A 22,807-nucleotide genomic window follows, 5' to 3' on the forward strand; every position below is an offset into this window, starting at 1 on the left:
AATTTGTCAAGTTTAAATACTGTATTGTACGATTTTGAGTCACCTGTCTTAAATTCAGTGAGCTATATTTGTGTTTTTTTCTGTTTTATCATCTCCTCCTTCTGCTTAATTCATTGTTACTTCATAGTTAGAGACAACAATGTCCTTAAAACTGACTTTTGCAACCAATGCATATCTATTTCTTTTTTCTCATTTTATTTAAACTGCAATAACCAGCATATAGAGCGTATACTATCTCCAGACTATGCAGGGTTAAACTGCAGTATTCCACTCTTCCTCTCCACATTATTTCCCTGGCTGTATTTTCAGGAGGAAACCAGGTTTGGCTCTCTGCCCATTCCTGTTCTCCTCTGTCTGAGTGTAAACTGGCTATTATGACTGTCAGTCATTCTCAGACATAAAGGGCCCCATTTAAAAAGGCTCAATGCAAATTTCATATCTTACATGAAACAGTCTTGATGTGTTTTGGCCCGGCGTTTCTTCCCATGTCTTCAGACAATATTCTGCACTGTCTCCTGCCGGGGGGGATTCACATCTTTTAGCATCCATACTAAGGAATATGGGAGGGTTTGACAACAATCACTGTCCAAAACACACACATACACACACACCCATCACACCCTTCTTTCCATTAACCACTTTTCCTGTTCCTGCAGTCAATATCTCCCCACAGCAGGTGCTCAGCCAAGCCCACATAACAGTGATCATGAAAAAGAAATGTGCAAGGATCTTCACTTGCGCTCTGTTCACATGCATGCTTTCTTCTTTCTTTTGCAAAGCTGGGTGATACACCTTATCGTCAGTGCCTGCTGTGTCTGAGTTTTTGAATGTCTTTGCCTCTTTGTGTCCACGAGACAACGGAAAAGATCTGAAGATGCCTTGTTGCTCCAGCATCTATTGCTCTTCAATCAACAACTGAATAAACAGATTGTATCTTTACTCTTGCCTCTGCTACTGGTGTGTAAGATACATATTTATGTCGCAGGTTCACTTTCCTCACCTTTGCTTGTAATCCCTCTCTCCCACTGGGATAGGTTCCCACCCCCCCACTCTATGTGTTTTGTCTGTGCTGGGTTGATGACATGTGCAAACAAGATGGCTGAAAAAGCCATCAGAAGGAAGGCAGGACGCTTAAATCCGTCAGGACGGCAACAGAGGACACAAGCAGCACACTGGTGCCAGACATGGCGGTGTGGGCCACCATAGAGGCAGCTGTGACCTTGAAAACAGAAGCCCAAAGCCAGAGACAAAAGTTCCTCCTCTTTCCTCATGATGGGGTCCAGTGTGCCGGCAGCACCAGATGCCTCTCCAGAAGTGTTTGTGAAAGTTAAAATGAAGCCATTGGCTGCTATTTCTGAGTGGTTTTACATTTAAAGTGGAGAGCAAGACAAATTGCATTGACTTACTATTCTGTAGAAAGGTATGAGGGAATATTTACATAGTTCCCCATTAAAATGCATATAAAATTCTGACCTATTTTTGATACAAAAAAACAACAAAATTAGCCCAATGACATCTGAATTTATATAGATCTATATATTATTTTTGTTGCATCACATTGCTCTTGCTACATTAGCAACTAAACCGAATGTAACTTTAGGTATATCTCAGATTTGTGACAACAGTTATGCCAGTGTTCTAACAGAGGAGGATACCCGGTCAAATCAGCACACCCAGAGTCAATACCTGTTTAACCCTTTAATTTATCCCCGTTTACCCCATTAGATCATTCCTTTTAGTTTTGTATGAAAAATAAACTTTAAATAACCTCAACGGGCATGTAACCCTTTAGTCTTTTACAAAAAAAAAACACAATTTCATTACTTTTTGGTGTTTTTTGAATTGTATGGTAATCTGACCTTAATTTTTTAAGGGATATACACCCGTTTAGGTAGTTTAAAATCTATTTATCATATCATATCAAAACTAAAGTAATAAACGAAAATCTGATGCATGCGCATTGACAGTGCGTATGCTGGTGTGACAAGGTATGCTCACCCGACAGAACAATGAGCAAATACAGCGGCCAAGCTACTTTTTTTGTTTTGGGAGCAGAGGGGGACAAAACTATCCTGGGGGGGGGGGGTCCATAGACATTTGTTTCAACTCATTTGCAATTGGAATGAATAAAAGTGTTATTTTATTGGTTACACTTGTTGTTTATCACCGAGTGAATTACACACATGCCAGTTAAACTGTAAACAAATACAAAATCACTTCATTCTAAGAACTTCAAATAAACACAAATTCAAATAAGTCATTAAACCTTTACGGAAAATTTCATATGAACATATTACACTCAAGACTTACAAACTCTTTTATATTGTTTTATATTTTTATCGAATTCTGAAGTTCAATGCAGCGAGTTGGCACAGAGCAGATTGCGTGGGACAGGAAGTCATGCACAAAAACAAAATAAAACATTTGGTCCCCATGGACCCTCATAATGCCGTATTTCTATCTATAATCAGTGTATTCTCATTATCAGTTCGTATGAAATCGTACGAAAAGTGATGCACAGTATTTCTTAGGTTTTTGACGTTTTTTTTTTCGTTGTATTTTGTCGTATTTGTACGTCTTGCCTCGAGACAAGATATCAGTGCGCATGCGCATCTTACGCACCATTCAATAACATACAATTTAACATACAATTAACCCTAACCCTAACATACAAAACAGCAAGCAACCTAGTGAGAGACATCATGAAGTAATTATTGCACTGTGGAAAGCTCGTCCGTCCCAGTGTTACGTCCGTCCACTGATCTGCTTTTTTTGTCTGGCTTGCTGCGCATGCGCACTGATATGTTTTTTCGAGAAAAAACGTCAAAAACCCACAAAATACTGTGCATAACTTTTCGTACGATTTCATACGAACTGATAATGAGAATATGTTGCTATAATTGTTGTATTGTTGTAGAGTTGCCTATTTGTTTTTTCTATATGATTGCCTAAATATGCATATTTTTTCTTGTATAATATTTATACTTCAACTTATCTATAGCTATTTTCACTACTTCATACTTTGACATTGGGCTACTCTGGAACCTGCAAAACTAACTTGATTTCTTTTCATTTTAACGTGTTGAAATGACAAATAAGACTGCTTATTTTCACTTCTATCATTTTTGGATTTGACTCTGTTGATTTTCTTCATTAAAAGGTCAACAGGAAATGCTTAATAGTTATATCAGCTCACATAGTCAAAGGAGCAGAAGAAGGGGCCCAAAGGAAGAAAAAAGTGCATGGATATATACAGTATATACAGTGCGTCCACATATGACAGCTTTCGTTTTTTTTGTTAACGGTAGTATTATTATACCGGGTTATTGCACAGGGTGGTTACATGGGTATTTATATAAATGGATATTTATATTTATATATAGTTCTTGCACTCTGTGTCAAATGTAGAGAAACAGGTAATTGCGCAGGTTATCAAATGGTAAACTGCACATTATACATTGCACAAATTATTGCCGCTGTAGTGTCTCATTGTAGAGTCTGGTTGCAGCAGGGATGAATGACTGCAGACCGCAGCAGCATGAACATCTCCCCCCCACCGCTTCTCCCCCCCAACAGTACGGCGAGCGTTACGGGACAAAATGTCTTCCACGACGTCCGCATTACCTACCTTCTCAAGTGATGAGGTTTGTTTACATAGATAATTTAAATACTGCCATCTATTGTTCAGTACCGTCTCATTTCATCTCTCTCAACTTGCCGTAGTAACTTTCGAGCGTAATGGGTGATCTCGCAATCGCTAGTTTGTTGGCTCTGCGCTGCCTTAGCGCAAAGATGTCTGCCTCCATGGCTGCGAGACCCGCTCCTATGTAATTATAAATAACGAATTCTAAGGCAACGCAAATATTAAGGTTAAGAGGCTGAGCTCGTAGATGATGATAAATAACATAGTTATGTATAATATATTACATTTCTGACTGTATATCCCTGTAATTATTACACACTGTAGCTTTAAGAGTCAAGCATTTATTGCATGATACTTGAAGCATTGTCCAAGATTTTAATAGAAATGTTCAAAAGCTGGTTTTCAATAACACTAGTGAACAGAATAGGCATGATTATCAACATGACTTAAAAGGGTCTGGAGTAAATATGAAGCAACTTATTTCAATTATACTAGAAAATCTCTTGCGACACATTTCTAACCACTTAGACAGAAGTTTAAAAAAAAAGATGAAATAAAAATCAAGTCTACAAGTTTATAATGATTGTAACTTCTGTGTCATGTTGGGTTGAAGGCGTCTAACCCACATGCAGAAACACTCGTGAGACAGGGAAAAAGTTCAAAGGTTTATTTACAAAATATACAATGAGTATGAACTGGTCCTTGGTTTGGCAGACAGGTCACGAGGGGAACACCACTGAGGAGGACAGAGAGGTTAGTGTTGATCCAGGTTAGTTGCAGGTTTTCTGATATTGGAGTTAATACCTGCTCAAGGGTGGAACGGAGCTGCAGGGGGGGAACCTTGAGGGTCCAGAGGCTAGTCGGCAGGCAGAGGCTTAACTGAGTGCAGGCAGGCAGATTCCAGACAGAGATCCCTCTCCAGGATTTCACTGAGTGCAGGCAGGCAGATTCCAGACAGAGATCACTCTCCAGGATTTCACGTCTTCAGACAGGACTCAATCATTACTGGCAAACACTCTGGCAGGGAAGTGTTAGCCTCCTCCTCCTTAAATAGGGCTTCCTGATGAGCAGATGGAAGAAGGCGTTGCAGTCAGCTCATGCCCCCAGGAGATCTTGTGCACCCTCTGGTGGAGAAAGTGGACAAAGCCTCCAGATCCCAACAGTCTGGCAGGGAAAGAGGAACAGAGAAATGCACCAACTAGCCTACAATGCAAAAAGTTGAAATCTAAATAAGTCATTTTTTCTTAAAATAGGTGCAGTTTGTCTTGAATTGAGGAGGCAAGTAAAGCACTTTGTCAATGGAACAAGACAATTTACATTTAAAATAAGAAAAAGCAATTGTATTGTCATATTACAAGTGCATATTATCTAATTATCTTATTTTAAGAGTAAAAATACTCCATTTGCAAATCATCCCAATTAAATACTAAAATTAAGGGTAAATACACTTGATTTAGGATATTTGTACTTATTTCTAGCTCTTTTGCAGTTTATTCAAAAGTCAAAATGATACGACCTTTTCTACATCACATATCATTCTTTCAAAATATAAGCCTCTGTACAGTTGATTCATCCAAACTTCTTAACAGATTTTGTGATTTTGATTTTATCTGCATCCATTTGGGCCTCGTCTTTAAGCGAGATGTACTACAGCGCTTAATTGGAGCTTATGTCCCAAAGCACCTCCACATCTCCATAATCACCTCGTCTCCCACTGTGAAACAATTATCAAAGAATGCATGTAAGAAGTCTTCGCTCATCACAGAATCCTTCAGGCTAAGCAGGAAAACATGCACACATCAGGTAAAACATTGCTGGAAACAATTATCCGAATGATCCCGACGGTCACTGGAACCTTAAAATCAATAAAAACATTAGCGACACAACAGCAAACACCGGGTGCCATGCCCCAATTAAAGCTGACTGAAAAATAGGCCTCGAATGCTAAGATTTGCAACACTTTATTAGATACATCTGTCCGTTTCTTTATTAGAAATGAAGAAAGCAGCGTTTTTAAATGTACAGATATTGATATGGAGCCAAAGCCATTCATATGAGGATATTTTATCCAGACTTAGACTAGAAGCATAAACTGTGATCTTAGCAGTTGTTCCTAATTTCAACCCATTAAATTTCAGTTTTAGGCATGTTTGAAGTGTGGGGTTAATACCGCTCACTGTTAGACCAGTGATTGATGTGGCTTGGAAGTCCTTTCTGTTCCAAGTAGTTCTAAACTTTCAGCATTGCTTCCCATTTCCATATTGTTATAATTACCTCTTTAACTACAGTGTAAGTTCATGAAAGACAGTAACCAAGGAGACATGTAAAGGTTGATAAATACACTATGTGATCTTGGGGGCTTTTGCTCTGTTTTCAATTTCCTGATCCCTCATTCTCTCCCATGTAATGGAATAACCTTCACTGCTTATATAACCTTCTGCATTTGATTACCATATTAACGCCCTTAACAGCATGAGGCTAATTTGAGAGCTATGGATGTCTTTGGAGAAGGTCACAGTAATGAAGTGCACAACAGGAACATGATTTCACTTTCACTTATTAAACGTTTGCTAATTGTTTATTTTTGCGTGCTTAGAAACTTAAAGTGGGCTTATTAATGATATTTTGTAAGCTTATTTAAGTTTATTCATTATATAGTCATGTATTCTTGAATGGATTTGTGCTGAAAGTTTGGTTTCTGTAGTGAGATCTAGAAAGGAGCAGTAAAGGATTACTTTTCTAGTTTAGCTTATTTCATATTGAATTTTTTTTTTTTTTTTTTTTTTTTTTTTTTTTTTTTTTTTTTTTTTTTTTTACAGTGCCTTGCAATAGTATTCCCAAATCTGACATGTTAAAACCAAAAACTTTAATGTGCGTTTTTGGAATTGAATGTGATTGTTGTAACTTTATATTTAATCAAATGTATTTCAGACTGCCATGTGTTGTTCTGTGAACATATATAAAGTTCTCATAACCTTTATAAACAACAGCTCGAAACATGTTTGCATCTTGTGCCATTAGTGGGTGCAATTAGATTCACTTGGGTGGCTTTTTAAAAATGTACTTTGAAATCTGTCCAGATGAAGACCAGCAGACCCTAAAGGTCTCTTCAAAGGTTGTTGGATTAAGGCTGATTTATACTCAGAAACCAGGTGTGTGTTAGCCTCGTGAGACCATCGTGATCTCGCGAGCTTTCAAGGTTTCACTCGCAGATCAGTCTGGCTACTTTCCGTTACAGAAAATTTGGAGCCGTTCACCAAACGAACGTCCAATCAGCGTTGGCTTTGAGGCGGGTTGAGGTGTGACGCAACGAGAAGCGCGGCAGTTCAGTCTAAAGAACATGGCGGCTTCAGCCGATGAAACTAGCGTTAGCGTGGCTATCGAGCAAGTTTTATCGGAATTACAGAGTATTTCTTCAATGAAAGAAGAGCAAAACACTGCTCTGGAGGCTTTTCTCAGAGGAAAAGATGTTTTTGCTCTTCTCCCAACTGGTTTCGGCAAGAGTAGCCTGGCTTGTGATTGTGCTTTCGTCGTCGCTCTGTTAGTACGTCATATGCTTTGTTGATCTGATTGGTTTATTTGGCCCGTCTATCACCAACATAGGCCAATCAGCTAACCAGTATTTTCGCCCCTTCCCAAAATTTCTTCAACGGAAGGTTTCCAGATGTATATGCGGAGCAAATCCATCCGGCGGAGTCAGGTTAGGTGTGTGTCGCAGTAAACACAAATGTGTCTCCACCCCTTCTGCAGACACTCTCTTGCACCTCTCCAAAATTGTAGCTGACCGCAGACAGTGCCGCAGACAGGCCTCTGATTGGTCAAATCTACATCCTCTCTACTCTATACGTATTTCCTGTTTGGTACCTTACCGGCTTGTTTTGTTTGTATGACAGCCATTGTGGAAAACGACTCGTGAAGTTGGACCAGCTAGAAGACCGAAGTGCGCAAGAATGCTGGGACCCCCTGGATCCCCGATCTTTTTTCGCCCTCATGTCCCTCCATTGTCGCACAAAATTTCCCCTTACGTTTTTCAACTTCCTCGCCGCCTCGGACCTACCTATACCCACAGCTAGTTCGTGATTGTCCTTCTTGTGTTGTGGCGTGGAATAACATAGAGCAGACCAAGCTTCAATATTGGGCATAAATCAAAAATGTCTGCAATAAGCTCACTGTGACACACTGCTGTGGGAGGATAACCAGCCCTTTAGTGCAGCAGAAAATTAGCCAAAAAAAGAAACTTCCCTGAGGATTTCGAAAGGATTTGTTTCAAGTCACATTGGTTAGATCAATATGTATTTTAGTTCTTTTTGAGGCAGGAATATTGGTTCTTTATACTGAAATGCCTCCTTGGTTTATTATGGATCCACATAAATTAACAAAGGAGCTGTTAAAGTGAGGAGGATTTGTCCCCTTGGAAGTAAAGGCTGTAGCGCCCCGGGGCCTCCTCACACGGTTCTTTTCCTGGGAGCAAGTTATTTACTATATTTACTATTCTTACCTCAAACTCGTTAAAACCATATAAAAAAAGGACTATAAAAACAGGAGTAAAAAAGTAACAGAGTTTATTCCAGAAGAGGATGTTTCAGGACAGAGAAAAATGCTTCGAGCTATGCACAGCTGTGGTCTCAGAAATCACGTTCGCAAGCGTCCGGCAAAGTTTGAGCCCCGAACAACGTCATCACCTGCTTCTTATACCTTCTGAGTCTGTCTTGCATCATGTGGATGCTTAGCTGCTGTATCAGAAACTGACACGCCATCCATGTCTTGAACTCCATGCAGGTTGCCTCTCTGTCTCAGGGTTACAGATACAGCAGCTCTCCTATCAGACCGGCTCCAAGATGTGCCCATATCCTGTGTACTCTTAGAGACACGAAGGCTGTCTTGATTAGATGACCTCCGTACACACCACGACATCCACAATCTGAAGGAAGGCCTTCTGCTCTGTCTAATCTGACTAACAAATTAACAGTGCACATGATGTATAAATAATAAAACCTAACAGAGCTTTGTTGATTCTCTGTGGCAGCTCGATCTACTAAGGTAAACTCACTAAGTCGCAGTCACAAATGGGCACGCACTGGGATACAGTTAAACAAATTGGTAGGAAACTTGAATTAAGTGCCAAGGAGCACATGGCCATGCTGATAACCTGAAATAAAATCCACAGCTTCTAGATTACAAGATAACTACGCTTTTAAATTTGCCAAAATATTGTTTTAGAACCTAACCTTCCCTTTACAAATGCAGTCTTTTTTTAAACAAAAATTACAACCTTAGGAATAAACAATTTAGTTTATTTCGGGGTGTCAGGGTAAAGGGGACTGATTAAAGATACTTTTAAATTAGATGCTAAATCAATATGTGTTGGTTTGTTATTTCATATTTCAATTAGGTAAATTGAAGTTTGTAACATTTAAGGAATCCAAAATCACTGTAGACTTCCTCAATAAAAATGTCCTTGCTTTTAATGTCATAATTGCTGAAAATATTCTTAAAGATTTTAGGCAAAGAAAAGTATAAGGCCTTTCTACCAGATGCTGGATTCTAAAATCTGTATGCTCTGGTTTCATGGCCTTCTCTAAGCCTCAGAAGACAACATCATTGGTTTACTTTGATTTACAAGGCCATCCTGGGTAAACTCCCTCCATACCTGTGTCATCTCATGTCTGTAGCTAACAGTGGTTACAACTCACGCTCTTCAAGTCGTGTTCTTTACACTATTCCCAGGATCAACACAGATCTTGGCAAAACATCATTTTTCTATGCAGCACAATTCAAAACTCCCTGCAATTACGGACTCTTATTCCGCTACAGCATTTTAAATCACTATTGAAAACCGCTTGCACAGAGAATTGTAACTGTTATTCTAGAGTCTAGTTTATGATTGATTTTATTATGTTGTCCTGTGTTCTTATATGTCTTACTGTACTGCTGCCTATTGGCCAGGTCTCCCTCGAAAAAGAGATTTTATCTCAAGGGACTTCCTGGTAAAAATAAAGGTTACATAAAATAAATAAATAAAATAAATAAAAATCCCAGCATTTACAGACAGAGATTGTGTGGATTAAAAACACTTAAAGATCTATTTAATGGTGAAATAGCAATAAAAAAAATAGTTTGGAAAAAAAAATTAAAAGAAAGAAAGAAAGAAAGAAAGAAAGAAAGAAAGAAAGAAAGAAAGAAAGAAAGAAAGAAAGAAAGCTTTTAATTTTTTTTCATAAAGACTCAAAGTCTCTCTAAAGCCACCTGCACACAGAGGGCAGACTGCCACTGTTTCAATGGATGCCGCATGCACACCCCAGCGGGCTTCCAGATAGCAGCTAAAGAGCTTTTCCCAAATCTCTTTATCCTTTCTAGAACTGTGAGACGTTGACAGAAAGTCAGTTAACTCTAGCCAGTGGCAGCTGCATGGGTTTTGCATAATTAATTATTTATACGGAGCCAGACATAGTAATTACCATCCAGATGAATATGATATTCTAATCAGGCAGGCTTTAATTTTAATTGCCCTCCAGCATCTAACTGTCAGTGCTGGCCTGGCTTGATAAAGTGGAGAGTCTCTAAACACCATTAGACATCTGCTCTGAGAGCATTGCCTTCACTACCCACCAGTCACACCATCCGCCATAAAAATCAATACAGGATCGGGGCGTGTGCGTGTGACCGTGCTCATTTTTCTGCGGAAAGCCATTTTTCGTCAATGACAAAACCGGAGCAGGGCTTTAAGCCGTGGAGTCCCCCCTTCCAGTGATTGATGAAGCCTCTAGGATTATGTGTCTCCTCATCTTTTTTTGTCTCTGCTTTATCTTTTTAAACACTTGAGAGTTTTATCTCTATACATTGCATGAACTGATCACCCAGATCCTCTTTTAAATTTTCTTATTTCTGATGTAAGGACCAGACTCTTTGACAGAACACTCATGTATGACATTACAGCCTTCCCTTACTCTCATCTGATAGGATCATTAGCATGATAACTTCAATCTGGTGCCATTATCATGTACATATTTGGATCAGTAACTTTAATTTCCTACTTTTTGTGACGCCTACCACAGAGTAGCAGAAACCATAATTCTAAATTTTTTTTTATTCCAGCAGAATCAATCCGAGATATTTAAAGAAAAATGTATACAAAAATGCTACACAGGTAATGCAAGAGCCAGCTGAAGAATTTTGTTGATGCTTACGGCAACAAAATGCTAATTTAGCCCGATTTTCTGCAAAAGGCAACTTTTTGGAAGTGTATCTGTGATGAACAGCAACCAACTCACTAAATCTTAAGACATAAATACATTTGCTATGCTTAAAAATAACTGTACATGTTTTCCTCAGGCAGGTAGCTTTTTATACTTCCACTTTCATTCAGTCGTTGTATTAAGAGCAATGAAATGTACAGGTTTACACTGTCACCATGATTAGAGCAACTGAGCTTTTTTGGATTAAAGTTTTATAATGATCCGGCTGTTCTGCTGCCTTCCTTGAATGTTTACATCAAAGTGGAATTGTGGTTTGGTGCTATAGATCTACCATCTGTAAATGTAAACATTTAAACTGTTTTTAATGACCAGGAGAGGTAAGGAAACCAACGATTCATGTTAACACACTGTTTTAAGATTATTTGATTTTTTTAGGTAAATCCTTTTATGGATTTTATTGGAACTGATTGTTTGATTGATTGACCAAAGGTTCTCTGTCCTGGAAATCATTGCCAGTTTAAGCAAAATAACATAAAAAATGTCATAGAGCTCTGTTAAATCATCAATTAGGGTTTAATGCATAAAGTAAAGATACCCACAAAAATAACATGCTTAAACACATCTTCCTCAAGGTGACAAATGGTAGTGGCAGCATCATGCTGTGGGTATACCTTTCTCCAACAGGAGCAGATAGAGTAGTCCAGCTAAATATAAGCAATCCTGGAACTAAAGTCTTTGTAGGCTGCAGACGACTACAATAGAATTAAAATAACTGGCTTCAATTGTATGAAGGTAGATTTGTTTCTGTATTATTCATTTAGACATTTATCTAGAAACTAAGAAAGGGTTTACACACATAAAAATAGTCTAATTGATAGCAATATTGATAGCCTCTGCTAATTTTTCTCACCTCCAACAAATGACGCTAATAAAAGTCCCTAAATTGATATTATTATGATTATCTACAGCTCAATGGTTTTGAAGTTCAACTTTCTTTTTTGGCTAAATAAAAACTGCCAGTAGCGCACACCATTTTTTATTTCATTAGGCCGGTCTAAACCAGGTATGCACCTGTAACTAAGGGTGTAAGAAAAGATAGATTCTACTCTAACTTCTCATTAGACGATAGTGATTCTGATTCAAATTAACTCTTGAAGCTCATCAAGCGCAAACCAAGAGTGTGCGAAGATGTAATCAAAGCAAAAGGTGGCTACCTTGAAGAACCTAGAATTAGGGTGGCCAGATGTCCGGCTTTAGGGCGGACAGTCCGGATTTTCATTGCACTGTCCGGCGTCCGGCGCTGCACCCAGCCGGACGTGTATTTGTCCTCCTTTACCCCAGGATTCCACATACTCCGTCAGCGCTCCGCCCCGCTCACGTACGGAGTACTTGTCTGTCATGTAAATCAATGAGAGCTGTTTCACATCCTCCGCTCGTCACCGCCCACGTACGTCTTCTCCGTCCTTCACCGTCAAAATACGGAGCTGAGCTACTTTTTGCTCCCCTCCGGTCCGTCCAGATCAAGACCCGCTATTGCAATCGCACCAAACAGAAAAAAGAATGTAGAGAAGACCCGGTTTGTCAAATTAAATTATAGTAAAAACAGATCGGTATCTAGAAATTAGAGCATAGTTTGTATATATTCCCAAAAACTAAGAGCAGTTAATTAAATAATTGGATGCAGACTATTGGTGCTTCAACAGACCAGGAAGAAGTTGTGAGATTCTAGAGTGAATCTCACAACTTTAAAAGAAAATTCTTATTGCAGGAATGGATGAAGAGATGATGAGTTTGGAAGCAGAGAATAAACAGAGTTCATACAAACTATGTATGATCCTAGTAGTTATCCCTGTTACAAAAATCCACAACAGAAAGAAAATATTTGGGCAGAAACTGAACATCTGCTGGATGATGATGGGGATTTTTTTAATATGTCAGATTAAATTAAGCGTTCACAGGTTTTATACAGGAATGAGGAAATCTAATTTAATACTCTTTTAATGCTATTAGAAATAATTTTAATGCCATCAACAAGTATCATGTACACAAGTTATTAGTTTACATGAAATAAGGAGCTGTAAGCACAGTTCCATGACTCAAGTATATATATATCTATATCTATATATATAGATATATATATAGATATAGATATTGATAGATAGAGAACATGGTGAAATCATCTTTACTCTCGACAGGCTGCAGCCATGTCATGAATTCCTCTTTTCCAGCCACTTTTTGCAGTTTGCATCGTCCTATTCTCTAGCTCTTTCTCGAGCTTCTTTTCCAAACAACTGCTTTATGATCAATTGCAGCAGTTCTGCGCAAATTAATCGTGTTAAAAAATGGTCACTTTTTAAACACCACAATGTATTAAATAAATACAAATGCTGGGAACCAATTCTTTTTTACATTTCTTTAATATTTTGTTCTATTCAGCTACACGAGCATCCTCTTTAAACTACTAAGAATTGTGCTATAAATGTGACTTTACCCGATTCTTATGTACACCTTAGTAATTTATTGATATGCCGCACAATGTCCTCCTTTTTGGTGCTATAGAAATGGCCACCCTACCTAGAATATAAGACATATTTTCAGTTGTTTCACACTTTTTTGTTATGTATATAATTCCACATTTGCCTTCAGTGAGAATCTACAATTTTCATAGTCAAGAAATTAAACCCTTTGAATGAGAAGGTGAGTCCAATCTATAAAGCTAATTATAGCTAACATCCATTCCATTGTCTTACTTTTAAACCTCCAGCCACTAGTTGGCAGCAGACCACCGAGGGGTCTATCAGTTGCTCTGCACGACTGCAGCAGAGCGACATCAATATCTAGTGAGGTTATCCCCAGTTATAGGCTCTGTTCGAAATCCTGGGCTGCATCCTCCAAGGACGCGGTCTACCTAGACTGGATCCTTCGAAGTTCTTGAAAATAAGGAGACCGGAAGAGTTTTGGCTGTAAATTCGAAAAGATCTACCCTTACCGCTTATATGCTCTGTTGCTTAGCAACCGTGAAAGTTGACACACAAAGCAGGAAAAGAATGAATACCAAGGTTTTCAAAACTGTTTCTTTATTTATTTATTTTTTATTATAAAGTGAACAAAGACTGATGAGAATCCAGAGTGGAATAAATGTTCCAACCTCCGGGAGCAGGAACAAATAAAATCAAATGTAATGATAGAAACTTTAGTCAGTTAAATAACCTGCTGCTGTCATTCTGCACATCTCTGATGTTGCTGCTATTTTTAAATATCCATTACTGTAAAAATGACCATAGCTGCATATTGGTTATTTATTCTTCAGTTTTATATTGTTAAAACACTTTACAGGATTGTATTGTTTATATTTTAACTCTTCCCTATTATGTTATTCTTATACATTTTTCTAAGGTCCACATTTGTGTGACCATTTTCAATAATCTTTCCGCTGCTGTAAATTTGCCCATTGTGGGACAATAAAGGGATTTTCTATTCTATAAAAGAGGTAGAAAGATATAAGTAAGTCTAAACGATGTATGTATAAAAAATATATCTGCAAAATCTCTAATATTCAACAACAAAAAATATTGAACTAAGCATATTGTGCAAAACAGCAATAATAAAATTTAAACCCCTATCAGATTTATAGTCCCCACTCTGCAGATCTATTAGAATCTATCTGTCCTTAAATTACAGCCAAACCCATTTACACAGTAACAGATATAAAACCTTTAGATAAATCAAACACTACCGCCACATATCTGACTCAATAACCATTAAAACAACTATTTTAATTCATTTCAGACGGAACTATTCACAGAGTTGTATTATATTAAACTGAACTTCCAATTTTCACCACTGTTCGGCGCCAAGTAACCTTTCCTCTGATCACGGCTTGCTTGGTCTCGCAATGAATTCTGGGTAAACCAAGGATACTGAGGCTACATCGGACCCGTCCTTCAAATCGGGCAAAAAGAAGGACGCATTTTAAGGCCGCATAACGAGGAGTCTTGGAATCCGACCAGACCTCGGCGCCGCGCTATGACATAATCGGCCTTCGAATCTGGCCTTCTAAGGACGCATCCTACGTTTTCAAACAGAGCAATATTATCATAAAAATCATAACATACTTTATTATGTAGTTTTGTTTCGTATTTTATCAACAAATACTCACCTCTACTTCAGTGTTTTTCAACCCTGGTCCTCAAGGCACACTGCTCTGCATGCTTTGGGTGTTTCTGAGCTTCAGCACACCTGATTCAGATGATTGCAGTTCAGCAAAGCCTGATAATCTGCTATCAATTGATAGACGGTGTGTGGTAGCTGGGAAACATCTAAAACATGCAGGGCAGTGTGCCTTGAGGACCAGGGTTGAAAAACACTCCTCTACTTGTTACTCATTGTAGATTACCCAAAACATGCCCACTTATTGCTCATTCAGTTGTGTTTTTTAAATGTTATTCTCCTTGAAGCAGAAACCGTAATAAAAGATGGTTCAACAGAAAAAACAGTACACATCAATTTTAGAATTTTCCTCTTCACATTTATTCTGATAGCTTGTATTGGTCCTTTACATAAATTCCCCAACATATTGCATTGCAGCTTGTGTTTAGAAAAGAACAGAATGTGAAAAAGTAGTTGGCCTCAAACATGTTCCTAAAGGACGTGTGAAATGAACTTGAGGTGTTTTGCTCATATTCCAAGGAACTGAAGCATATCCATAACATGCTCTATCCCTTTGGATGTAACCTTGCTTAAACACTTTAGAGTAACTTTGCGTCTTTTTAGCTGCCACCTACAAAAGAGAGAGAAAAATAATTGACAGAAAATCTGAGTCCTCTAAACTCCTTGGTTTCCATCAAGCTTCTTATTCTTTCTCATCATCATTGTGAATTCACAGACTGCACAGCAGTCCTCTGTGCTGCTCCAAGGTTTTTGATCTTCACACGTTGAGACTGAGCTAAGGGGAAATAAGGTCCTCAGATGTCTATGGCTGCTCATACCTAAAGTTTGAATTTCATGAAAGACCATCTCTGCTTTCTCGGCTGCGGGGAATAAAGCGTGAGCAGGACTCAGTAGTAATCCTGCCTGTGAGGCGCAGGTGTCAAAGGTCGCTCATTGCCGGCAGATGAATCCTGTGGTTGGGGTGGCAGAGGCTATGATTGAGAGGTGTAGAAGACAGAGGCGCTCTTTTTCTCAGGTTACCCAGGCAGAATCTAATGAGGAGGATTGGAAGAGGCCGTACTTCTGCTTGGGTGGAGGCAAGACGCGAGATGAGGGAAAAGTTCTCAACGGAAAGCAACAGAGAGGACGATGAGGGAGAGATGGAAAACGCTCTAATGTGCAGCATAAAAAGAAATGGATAGTTAGACATAAAGCACAATCAGAGGTTGCATTCTCTGGTGTTGTGTGAGAGCCACTCAAAGCCTAAGGACTAGCCCACGGCTAATAAAACTGAAAGTTGGTGGATGCTATGACCTTGCTTTGGAAGGGAGAACCCTAATAAGGACACAGTCTAAAGAGAGTGAGAGAACGCTAAAGTGTTGCTGTTACTCTCTAGAGTAAACTCTCATTTCATGCACTCTCATTTCATTACGGCACACAGAAGAAGAAGAACCTATAGACAGCCTAATGAACGGGACTGCTGGATTGGGCACATTAAAAGAAGGGATTAGACGGTGTCTGACATGGAAACCAGCTTTGAACATATTCGCAGCGCATGATTAGTAATAGGCTGTGAAATTTCTAACTCAATTAGAAAAGTCTTTTATAGTAATAGGATTTCAGAATGTGAGTGCAACAGTAATTTTAGTTTCATCTGTCAAACAGATTTAGAGCATGTTGCACATATACATTTCGGAGCTTTACTTCAACATTTATTATACTCAGACCTGCTTTTTAACAAAGAGGCACTACTTGTTCATGTGAAAAAGCTACTTTCTAGTATATCTATAAAGCATAGATCAAACGTGGCTGCACTGGTTTGCATTAACGTTTTTTTCCAACCTTAAAACACGCAGTGACTTAGTCTCTTTCTGCTAATTGACACAATGTGTGTCATTCAAGGCCATATGAGTATATATTAATCCATTAAAAAAAAATACACTCACGATTCTCAAAGCATTATTTCATGACATCTATGAGATATAGGGCCAACTGTCGCCCTTTTATCCCTCAAGTTTGACCTGGGACTGTAGAGTACCCAGTTTACCCAGTTTTATGTGCCCTTTAGGAGGCACTGCAGGGGTCAATAGAAAGGCTAGCTACTGAGTATATCCATGGGTAGCACAGTCATACCAAGTGATCCCCAGGATGACCACGAGTTTCGATGTAGTTTCTTTTTTTTTTTTTTTTACCAAAAACCCAGTCCGATAAGGACAGCTAATGCATTTGATTACTATGATTCTGGACCTCACTGTCAATGCATAAGTCAAGCTGAATGATGGAACTAGTTACAGTTATCAGCTGCAGTGAAGGCAGATGATGTGGATGAGACTTAGCCCAACCAGTCTGCCATCATGGCTGCGGGAGATTACTAGATCCTTTACATCTCAGCTGAGATGTATTCTCAAAGCCTCTGTCTTATTTTGACTACTAAGGCCTAACAAGACAAGGGCTATGGGAGTGAAGCTATTTGTCCATAGCTGGAACAGTGGTTGACTGATGCCACAGCATTATTGCACCATGTCTCTGGGGCCCACTGTTGCTCCGAGATCCCCTGCAGTTTAGCCTGGGACTGTAGAGTGCCCAGTTTCCATGTGTGGCCAGGCAATACAGGGGTATTTGCAATGTAAAGGTTAGCTGCTGAGTATCTTAGTGTGTAGTAGTCATACCAAGTGATTCCCATGATGCACTGATGCCAAAATTCCAGGGTTTTGATCTGTGGGCCATAAGTTCCCATGTAGGTTATTGTTACCAAAAAACCCAGTCTCATAAAGACAGCTGATGCATTTGATTATTATGTTCTGGACCTCACTGTCAATGCACAAGTCTTTGGAGACAATCTGAACTGGTAACTGTTAATCAGCTGCAGTGAAGGCAGATGGTGTGGATAAGGCTCAACACAACCAGTCTGCCATCATGGCTGCAGAAGACTAATAGATCCCTTCCAGTAAGAGTTACCTTAGGCGCACCACCTACATCTCAGCTGAGATGTATTCTCATAGCCTCTGTCTTATTTTGACTACTGAGGCCTAACAAGACAAGGACTATGGGAGTGAAGCTATTTGTCCATATCTGGAACAGTGGTTGACTGATGCCACAGCATTATTGCACCATGTCTCTGGGGCCCACTGTTGCTCCGAGATCCCCTGCAGTTTAGCCTGGGACTGTAGAGTAGCCAGTTTCCATTTTTGGCCAGGCAATACAAAGGTATTTGCAATGGAAAGGCTAGCTGCTGAGTATATCAGTGTGTAGTCATACCAAATGATTCCCAGGATGCACTGATGCCAAATTTTCAGGGTTTTGATCTGTGGGCCATAAGTTCCCATGTAGGTTATTGTTACCAAAAACCCAGTCTCATAAAGACAGCTGATGCATTTGATTATTATTGTTCTGGACCTCACTGTCAATGCACAAGTCTTTGGAGATAATCTGAACTGGTAACTGTTAATCAGCTGCAGTGAAGGCAGATGGTGTGGATAAGGCTCAACACAACCAGTCTGCCATCATGGCTGCAGAAGACTAATAGATCCCTTCCAGTATAGAGTTACCTTAGGCGCACCACCTACATCTCAGCTGAGATGTATTCTCATAGCCTCTGTCTTATTTTGACTACTAAGGCCTAACAAGACAAGGACTATGGGAGTGAAGCTATTTGTCCATAGCTGGAACAGTGGTTGACTGATGCCACAGCATTATTGCACCATGTCTCTGGGGCCCACTGTTGCTCCGAGATCCCCTGCAGTTTAGCCTGGGACTGTAGAGTACCCAGTTGACGTGTGGGGCCACGAGGAGGCACTGCAGGGGTCTTGGCGGTGGAGAGGCTATATACTGGCAGGAGGAGATTTTACACTGGTCTCCTCTTTTCACCCCATAGAAGAGGTTAGCCAGCTGCAGCAGCTGAATGCAGAAAGTTGCAAGCTGAAAGCATGTACTTCCAATAATCACCTCTGCAGTAGACGCTTCACACACGCCCTGTGAAAAGATTCACCCCCACACTCATTCACTCTCACATTCACACAGACATTCACGCACACATTCACGCACACTCTCATACTTTTTTTTTGTCTTTTTTTCATTTATTTATTTTTTATTCTTTTTTGTTTGTTTTTTGTTTTTTTGTCTTTTTTGAGGAAGTTGTTTTGTGATGCTTATTAATCATAAAGAAACTTTGATTTTGCTGTTTCTTTATACATACAAAAACAAACACAGTCTATGAAGATACTGTTAATGTTCAGGTCCCTTTCCAAGAAATCCCAGCCAAGAGGTGTAACGTATATAAATGCCTTTTTTAAATTCCCCTCGCTACCTTGATGACAGTCTAATATCTTTTCTTCTTGGAATCAGTTCACAGTTGATGACAAGTCACATTGGCCAATTATCGACATGTTTTTAGCAGTGTGGGGGGAACCAGAGCACCTGGAGAAAACCCACGCAAGTACGGTGTGTTTAGATCTTTGACATCCTCTCTGTAAAGATGTAGCGCCACATTGCCGTACTGCCCACTTTTTTCAAAAATTTGGACTGAATTTGAATGTGACTGTACATTATTTATTGGGTTCAAAGGGAACTTTTTTTTTCAGTTGGCAACAAGATGTTCTATTATCTCTGGATCGATTATATGGAGCTGGGACCAGGTGATATTCTTGCTTTTCTTCTACTTTTTTGATTTCCTCAAACCCAGAGAGTGGCGAAATCTTTTCCATAATGAACGCTTTGATTTAGTCACTTTGCCTGCTCCCGCCATGGGTTTGGTATCTGGGTTGTTTGTCTCTGACTGCATTACAGGCTCATCAGTAATTTCCTTTACATCCTTGTTGATGACCTTTGTTGATTCTTCAGTGAGGTCTCCGGTCTCTGACAGGTTTTCCTCTGAGCAGTTGTCAAGATCAGTGCATGCAGGGACAGTGACTTCCTGTTTAGGCTCTTTCTGGATATTTTTCTCCTGCTTTAAGGTTTCCACTTGCTGTTTCAGTGCAGAAACATCAGTTTCATACCTTGAAATCAGTTCCTGGTGTAAAACTTGAATCTTGTCCATCTCTCCCTGCAATCGTTTGTCCTTTTCTTGAAGGAAGGTGATTTCTTTTGAGGCGTTTTCTTTGAGATGGTCTTGCTCAGCTCTCAACTTGTTAAGAAGTGTCAGGTCCTTCTTTGATGCCTCCAAATGACTTTTCTTCTCCTGAATTATCTGCAGTTGAAGTTTTTCTACCTGTTGTTTCAGTGCAGAGTTCTCTTTTTCACTCTGTTCTGTCTCACCTGACAAATGGTTCACCAGCTCTTTCTGTTTCAGAATCTGGATCTCTTGAGACATTTGTTGGTAGAGATGAAGCCTCTCAGTTTTCAGTTGGTTGATTTGCTGGAGGTCATTCTTTGTTCGCTCTGAATTAGCTTTTTTCTCATGATCAACCTCCTTCTGATATTTTTCTACTTGCTGTTTAAGTAGAGAAACGTCTTTTTCATACAAGCAGGTCATTTCTTGGTATGACTCTCTAACCTGCTCTAATTCACTCTGTGAATTTTTCTCCTTCTCTTGAAGCAATGCGACCTCTTGTGACATTTTTTGATAGAGATCGTCTTTTTCAGCTCTCAGGTCATTGATAAGCTGCAGGTCCTGCCTTGCTCTCTCTGAACTAGCATTTTTGTGGCAGTTTAGCTCCTGCTGATATGCCTCTGCTTGCTGTTTTAATGCAGAAACATCTTTTTCATACCTACAGTTCAGTTCTTGGTATGAAACTTGAAGCTGGTCTAGTTGTCTCAGCAAACTGGTGTCCCTCTCTCGCAGAGATGCGATCTCTTGAGACATTTTTTGGAAGAGTTCTTCCTTCTCAGCTCTGAGATTTTCGAGGAGTTGTTCGTTCTCACTGGATCTTTCTTCATTCTCTGTCTGAATCCCAACATGCTGCATTTCTGCAGCAGCATCTTTACTTTTGGAGGGAAGCTCCTGGTAGGAAGTCTTGAGTTTGTCCAGTTCTTCCTGGAGGGCAATATTCTTGTCTTTTTCTGCCTGGATTTGTGAGGTAAGAGATTGTTGGATGAGGATGTGGGCCACCTTCAGTTCATCAAAGTCTTTTTGCAGCATCTTTTTCTTCTTGTATTTCATGTCGTTGTGAACTATTTCGGCAATGGCTGCAGAGTTTAGGATCTCTGGATCACTAACCTTTTGTAATCTCTCGAGTTCCTTCTTTGTCTCTTTACCCTTGTTGATAAACATTTCTTTGAGATTTTTCTGCCTTTTCACCTCTAATTTTGTCTCCTCCAACTGTGATTCCAGTTCGACTACCTTTTGGTTCTCCTCAAACCATCTCCCTTTCTCCATTTCCAAAAGATGATTCAATCTTTGGATTTCCCCATGTAAGAAATCCACGGGTGGAGGTTGAGACCAGGCTTGCTGGTTTTGTTGATGTCCCCATCTTGCCTGGGGTCCTGTCCTCCCATTGTGGTTTTGTTGATTTTCCCATCTTGCCTGGGGTCCTGTCCTCCCATTGTGTTGTCTTGGGAATTGATAAGCCATTTCTTCACAATTACAGTTGTTAAAATGTGAATCTACAACTTATCTAAGCGGTTATCTCGGAAAAAGGCTTCGCTACGTCTGATCTGGTCAGCAGTAAAGCAAGCAATGAGGAACACGGAATTCTATGCATGTACAATGATGTGATGACATCATTTGGGGCGGAGTCTGTTCAAAGATTCAGTTATTTATGTTGTTTACATTTAAACAAACACAGCTCCTAATCTACAGCTTAAATGTAAACAACATTCTTCATGTTGTTTACATTTAAACAAACACAGCTCCTAATCTACAGCTTGTACAATAAATAGTTAAACTATGATTTACTATTCTTTTTTCCTTTTAACAATACTCTAAAAAAACTCGCCTGTCATGGTATGGAAAGACCATCTTGATATATGAGATAAGCCAGGTTTAAGGGCAAGGCTTAGAGCCTTATATATTCCTCTTTGGTTATGCCTTATTTGTCTTATTGTTCAGAAGTATAGGGAAATGCAAATAAAACAATTATTGATAAGTTAGTTAATTTGCAAAAAAAAGCTATAAGGCTTATTAATAAGGTGGGATACCGTGAACCAACTGATGAACTCTTCATTCAAAGCAACATATTAAAATTCAAAGACATTTTTTATATAAAAATACTGGAAATAATGCATAAAGCAGTGAACAAAAGTCTTCCTTCTGGTATTCACAAATTATTTAAGTTAAGAGAGAATAAACGTAATTCGCAAGGTTTGTTTATATTTGAATGTGCAAAAGAGAAGAGCCAGATAGAGTCTAGATGTGTTTCAGTTATTGGTGTGAAAATGTGGAATGTATTGAACGATGATTTAAAGTTATGTCCTTTCTTGGTGAATTTTAAAAAGGCTTTAATTTTTTAATGATAAAATTCTATATTATGTAGATTTGAATATTTATATACGCAGTAAAGAACCTGGTAGGTTGTAAAGGTTGTAAGTATAAAACAGGGTAGGCAATAATAAGCTTTGCTTCAGCCTATTCCTTTTTTTTTGGTAAATATTTGGTTTTGTTTTGTTTTGATTTTGTTGTTTAATGTTGGCTTAGCCCCGAGGGTGAAGATGAGCGTTTAGACTTTCTGCTAAATCCCGTTCTAATGTAAAATATGACAGATTACTGGATTAAAGAAATTTCTAGTATACTACATGCTATCACACATAACAATTCCAGCTCCATAACATGGGGAGAAATTCATTTACCTTCAAGTCTTTAACTGTGTTTATTTCTTTCTTCAACAGCAAGCTCTGTGGAGACATTTGATCATTATTTGCCAAAGTTATGAAGGGGAAATCATAT

The 22,807-nt window shown here is 39.1% G+C and overlaps 1 protein-coding gene across 1 annotated transcript; it reads right to left on the reverse strand.

Annotated features, from left to right (window-relative positions):
• Window positions 1-19,642: 19,642 nt before the first annotated feature.
• On the reverse strand, window positions 19,643-21,638 carry LOC119797814 (golgin subfamily A member 3-like). The gene has a single exon (XM_038307029.1). The coding sequence runs from the start codon at window positions 21,494-21,496 to the stop codon at window positions 19,643-19,645; it is 1,854 nt and encodes a 617-aa protein (XP_038162957.1). The 5' UTR covers window positions 21,497-21,638.
• Window positions 21,639-22,807: the final 1,169 nt, after the last annotated feature.

The sequence above is a fragment of the Cyprinodon tularosa genome, unplaced genomic scaffold, assembly GCF_016077235.1.
Source record: "Cyprinodon tularosa strain WSP-4 unplaced genomic scaffold, ASM1607723v1 ctg6, whole genome shotgun sequence".
NCBI lineage: Eukaryota > Metazoa > Chordata > Actinopteri > Cyprinodontiformes > Cyprinodontidae > Cyprinodon > Cyprinodon tularosa.

Coding starts and splice junctions, on each gene's coding strand:
- LOC119797814 (XM_038307029.1), bottom strand. CDS start 21,496: ATGGCTTATCAATTCCCAAGACAACACAATGGGAGGACAGGACCCCAG.